Here is a 6,132-nt window from a genome sequence, read left to right as displayed (position 1 = left end):
TACCATTATATGGAGAATCATATTATAATGGATTGACATTTTAAAATATATCATTTAATTACACCATTTATGTTCCTGTGTCCTAAATGCAGATGTCATATAATCTAAAGGAACAGGAGTTAGGAAGGTCAAAGTTTTATTCTACCACAAAAAATAAACATGAAAACTTCCTATTAAATTATTTAATTTCTTGAACTAAGTATTAGCAGTTTCCTGTTTAGTATTACACACTTGCAAGCAAAATACATTCTGAAAAAAAAAGCTTGAATTATTTTTGTTGCTCAAAATGAACTTGTCTTCCTTTTCCTATTATGTGACCAAAACGGAGTATTGAAGCAGGGTATGCATGAAAATGTAATTTGTTGTCTCTCTTAATCTCTCTTCTTTAGTTATGTTAGTATCTATTGTAAATACAGTAAAATATATAAAGATCTTGCTATAATAATGTTTTTGCAGTACTGTATTGATAGTTTAATAATGCAAATAATTTTAATGTCTAAGAATAATATTAAACAATTTAGGGATTCAATTGTAATCATGTGCATTGGTAGACTGAACAACGTAGATTGCCTTCCCTGATGTGAATGGTCCTCATCCAGAAGTACCCTCACAGACACACTCAGAATGCTATTTGGCCAAATGTCTGGGTACCCCGTTACCCAGTCAAGTTCATACATAAAATTAACCATTTAAATCATATAGATAGTTGTCTGCACCAATGAAGCATTTAGCAAATACGTGATAGTCATTTGGTAAATTTTGCAACAATATAAGTGTAGATTTTTATAAAATGAATAGTTAATCCAGGTCACAAAAGAAGTCTCCCTTGGAAGGTGCATAGAGTAAGTGTTTACCTTGAAATTAGGAGCAAAATAATTCCCAAATAAAACCATTTAAAATTCGTCTTTAAGTGAAACTAATTAATTCCCCTCAGCACTGGATACTGCAATGTAATATACAGATACTTTAAAATTACACTTACTTTTTATTTAGACTAATCTACTATATTGCCCAGCAATTTTCAATAGTCCCATTAGGAAGCAATTCTGGAGTCATAACAAATTCTATCAGAAAATCTAGGTTTTTCCTCTTTGCTTTTAATTGGAAAGTGGGTAGAAAGGAGGAGATATTGAGTTGTCCATAATATTAATGCAGTTTCAGAGTTTATATAAATTATCGGTACTATATAACCTTAACTTTTATAGTTTTATATTTGTCTAAACTCTTTCACAAAAATCCTATCACTTATGAAAAGCAGATGCAATATCAAACAAAATGCAGTAAGCATGATTTCAGAGGCTTATGTTTGAATCCCGACTTTGCCACTTACTCCATAGGGAATCAGACAACTCATATGACCTGCTTTCTTATGAGACTAATTCCGCTTTCTCACAAGATCACACTGGTGGTGATTTAATGCTTGTGAAAGAAATCAGTAAAGTGTGAAGTGCTGTACAAGTGTAATGTATTAATAGTTGTGCTACTATCACCATTATTTGTATAAGTGGGGGGGTCTTCACCCACAGACATCTGCTACAGTAAGAACAGCAGTTCTCTTTCAATTGTTTGTCTTAATCACAAAGGGTTATTTGTCTAAATAGGTCAGTTTGAAACTTATGGCAATCAGAGCTTTCTGATGGGTATGTCAACATTGATGACTGCTGTATGGATAACTTTCTTATTTGATTGATTCACTTCCACAATGACTAAACTAAAAGTAAAGCTGAGGTGGTGATTCGATTTATTTAGAGACCCCAATTATTCAGAGATTAGCTTACACTGTTCCTGGAATATCTGTTTATTGTACAACATAAATTGCAAGTTAGGTATGTTTATCTTTATTTTAGAAATATATTTCATTTCATTTAAAACTTGAGATCTTCACTATGAGAAATATTAAAAATGATCATTCTGTTGTCAAAGAACATGTAATATTCATAAACTAGAAAAAATATGATGGCGTTTTGATTTTAAAAAATGAACACATGGTTTGAACTGTATATTGACAAAATACACCAACATGAAGAAGAAGAATTGAGATATATATATAAATTAATTTTTTTGGATGGAGTCTTCACTCTACCTAAAAAATTACAAAAAAAAAAACCGGCATAATATATAAATTTAAAAGACATCCTCCCCTTTCCTAAGAAAAAATCATAAGGGTCCTTTATAGATTGGTCCTGAACCCATAGATTGTTACCATTTCAAGAGTACTTTTCTCTTGGTCAATAGAAGTCATACTTTCTAAGGAAAGTTTTCATCATTTTTTTTTCTTATCATCTAGGAATTCAGTTTCCTTTTCTGCCTCCAATAAATAGCCAGAGTTAACTCTCTACGTTTTCAGATAGCCACCCCTAAAAAGTTCCCAAGGCCCTTTTTCTTATTGATTTTGGCTGGAAGACCAACTAGACAGTCAGCTCTTTGAGTCATTGAGCTGCTGTTGTTCCACATAGAGCAGCGGGAGCAAAAGTGCCGCTTTTGACTCCAACACCACTCTGCCTGTGTGGGCTGTGAAGCAGTTAAGGCTAACCTTGTGTGTTCTATAAATAATTCCCACTGGAAGCATTTGGCCTCTCAGCTTCAGAAGGCTCCCTGTTATCCATGTCACGGGTAGCAGGAGCACCTATTTTTTATAAGTGGATACATCTGTGTCTCTTGCATTTTCTGAAGTTTAAGAACATGAAATGCTTTGATATGCTTATTACTAATAAGTTACTAATTAAGTGTTAATATTGAAAAATAGATTGTTAATCTGCTGATGATTTTTCCACTTTTTTTTTTGTTTTTTTTGAGAACGAGTCTTGCTTTGTTGCCAGGCTGTAGTGCAGTGGTGCTATCTCGGCTCACTGCAACCTCCGACTCCCTAGTTCAAGCGATTCTCCTGCCTCAGCCTCCCAAGTAGCTGGGATTACAGGCACGTGCCACCACGCCCAGCTAATTTTGTATTTTAGTAAAGATGGGGTTTCACCATGTTGGCCAGGATGGTCTCGATCTCCTGAACTTGTGATCCACCTGCCTCAGCCTCCAAAGTGCTGGGATTACAGGTGTGAGCCACTGTGCCCAGTCGATTTTTCCACATTTTTTAAAACTTCCAGCTGTTAATTAAATTCCATAGAACTCTATGCATGCTCTTAAGAATCTATCCATATGCAATGAAAGAATATTGATTACCTTTCTGGTTATAGCAAGTTTATCCAAAGAGCAAGGCAATAGTAAAGCCAACAACAGAAATAACAAATATATATGTAATTTTAGATCCAAGGTTCTAAATCTTTGGATTGATAGATGATCTTTAGAATCTATGGAAATTTTATGTTTGGGTGAACGTTTACACTTATGTGTATTATTCTCAAGAAAGGTTCTATGATGTATGAGATTCTCAAAGACTGCCTTTCAAAATATTCCTGGGTATGCGAACTTATTAAAAATACAATTTCTCATGTTCCACTGCAGACCCAGTTAATCAATTTCAGGGGAACAGGCTGAAGAATCTGTGTATTAACAATTTCTCCTTGTGATTTTAGGCATAAAAAGCTTAAGATGCACTGGTGTAAGATGAGAGTATTATATCTTTACAGAGCCTTAAGTCTATAAGACATTTTCAGCAAAGTGAACTTCTTAGTTTGAACTTCTGTTATTTTATTGGAATGGAGGGAAATTTCTAGCCCAAATATACAACCAACAGTACTGTGGTAGCCCACCTCTGAGTATGCCTTAGACCTAGAACACGGACTGTGTGAACTTTTCCTGTTGATGGTAGTAATAGGCAATGTCATGCAAATATAGGCTTTCCAAAAGAATTTAAAAGGTGACTTTACAAGTATTTTAGAAATGAAACATATAAAAAGGATGGTGATGAATCTCTGAAGAGTATTTTAGGGAAAATACATAGCCTAGTTTTTAGACCTATTTCTAAAGCATATGCATTAAGCAAATGCCTGGACTCTCATGAGGCAGGTCAAAATAAAGATCCATCAGATATCACAGGCGGAGTGAGAACAGAACTGAAATTAACACACGGAGAGCAGGAAAATTCAGAGAAGTTTAATGTAATAAGATTACCTCTTCTATTCCAGCAACCTGCTCACTATTCCTCTCAATGTCCCATGATACTGTGGAGCCAAAACTCCAAGGGAACCAATATAAGATGACTCTTGACAACATTCTGAAATATACTCTTGACTTCTCTCCAACTCATCTCATGAAAAATACTTTACCTCACTTTTATCAGTGTTAAATAAGGTCACTGTCTGCCAGGTAATGATAGTTTAAAAGAATTGGTCATCTCTTTTTGTTAATATGCTGGCTAGTTACTAAGGCATGTATCTCAACTCAGTTAAAAAGCACCTGCTTTCAGAATACTCTGCAGAAGTGGTCAGATGATAAAGATACCATCCACCATGTCTGTTATTATTTTAACTGAGCACGTTTGCATGACCACCACTACCAACACAACTACCCCAAATCCACCAAAAAGATTGCTACTTGTATTAGCCGCATGCAGTAGGCTAGGAGATTCTTGCTTGTGCAGACACAGCCATTCTCTTTGACTGCTTTCCGCGATACTTTCTATGAGTGCTTTTTGATGTTTGCTCCTTTAAATTACATGTGTACATATTCAAAAGATGAATAATGTGTCAAATAAATCTGCAGAGATTAGTAGCTACTACCAGCAGACTTTTAGTTATTTTCCTTGATAAGTGAAAATAAAAATCTTACTAAATAACAAAAAACATTAAATAATCAAACTTCTACCTTTAGGTTAGCTTAAGTTTTCTCTACCTCTACCTCCCAGGCTCAAACAATCAACCCACCTCAGCCTACAAGTAGCTGGGATTACAGGCACATGCAACCACACCTGGCTAATTTTTGTATTTTTTTGTAGAGACCAGGTTTCGCCACGTTTTCCAGGCGGGTCTCAAACTCCTGAGCTCCAGCGTTCTACGCACCTTGGCCTCCCAAAGTGCTGGAATTACAGGTGTATGCCACTGCACCCAGCCTGCAAAGTTACATAAATACAAATATGTTCTTTCTAATGGTGAACACTCCGTTCATATGCCATGCATCACTATTTTGCAGTTACTGGCAGATCTTGAAACCAGTTCCATGTTTACTGGTGATCTTGAGTGTCAGAAGCTCCTGATGGAAGCTATGAAGTATCATCTTTTACCTGAGAGAAGATCCATGATGCAAAGCCCTCGGACAAAACCTAGAAAATCAACTGTAGGGGCACTTTATGCTGTAGGAGGCATGGATGCTATGAAAGGTAAAAATAACTTAGAGTGTCTTCATTCAAAAAAGATACATTCTTAACAGCCTGCAAATTATAAGGGTGATATTAAAGCCATATTAAATGAGTGCACCTAAAGCGAATTTTCATAAACAGGGTGCTTTATATGATGTTGTGACCTCATTTTTCTACTTACCTTATGAGACATAACCTTTCAACTAGTGTTGAACTCAGGCACTTTTACTTTATAGAAGCTGTTTTAAAATTTGAATATTTACTTTGCCATATTATATCTTTTCAAGGAAAACTTATTTAATGTTTGTGAACCCAAAAGTATGTGAGACAGGTCTCAATGAATTTACAAATTTTCTTTTGCCCAGGTTAAGGATGCGCCCATTCTGAACCCCAGGGGGTCAGAGTACAGCTTGATTTTATACATTTTAGGGAGATATCAGACATCAATCAATATGCGTAAGGTGTACATTGGTTCTGTCCGGACACGCGAGACAACTCAAAGTGGGGACTTCTAGCGCAGAAGTAGATAAGAGACAAATGGTTGCATTCTTTTGAGTATCTGATTAGCTTTTCACTGAATACACAATTTACATGTGAGGGAAGTACAAGAATACTCACTTACGCCTTAGTCTGGCTTAGAGAATCTGCATTTTTTTTCATAAACAATAAAGCAGAGGAAGCAATCAGATACGCATTTGTCTCAGGTGAACAGAGGGATGACATTAAGTTCTGTCATTCCTTTGTCCTGCACCTTTGAAAATAAGCTGTCAATTTGCATTGCCAGGGTGAAATTCAAAGTTAACTGCTTAAGGATAAGCATCTGGAGGTCCACAGGGTATTTCCTTGTGGGTAAATTGTGAGGGAGGTATGTAGCTTTAAAAAAA

The 6,132-nt window shown here is 35.7% G+C and overlaps 1 protein-coding gene across 1 annotated transcript in view; it reads left to right on the top strand.

Annotated features, from left to right (window-relative positions):
• Positions 1–6,132, top strand: part of LOC108516549 (kelch-like protein 4) — a gene marked incomplete at its 3' end in the record, with an annotated part of 21,340 nt that overhangs the window by 5,454 nt on the left and 9,754 nt on the right. The window contains exons 3-4 of the mRNA XM_017854103.1: positions 1,602–1,663; positions 5,083–5,269. Of these exons, the coding sequence (XP_017709592.1) occupies positions 1,602–1,663; positions 5,083–5,269 (249 nt within the window). The remainder of the gene's footprint in view (positions 1–1,601; positions 1,664–5,082; positions 5,270–6,132) is intronic.

Source organism: Rhinopithecus bieti, unplaced genomic scaffold (assembly GCF_001698545.2).
Source record: "Rhinopithecus bieti isolate Rb0 unplaced genomic scaffold, ASM169854v2 scaffold_38740, whole genome shotgun sequence".
In the NCBI taxonomy this organism is placed as follows: Eukaryota; Metazoa; Chordata; class Mammalia; order Primates; family Cercopithecidae; genus Rhinopithecus; species Rhinopithecus bieti.
The sequence above is the reverse complement of the archived record's forward strand: the minus strand, read 5'-3'. Positions and strand labels throughout refer to the sequence as shown.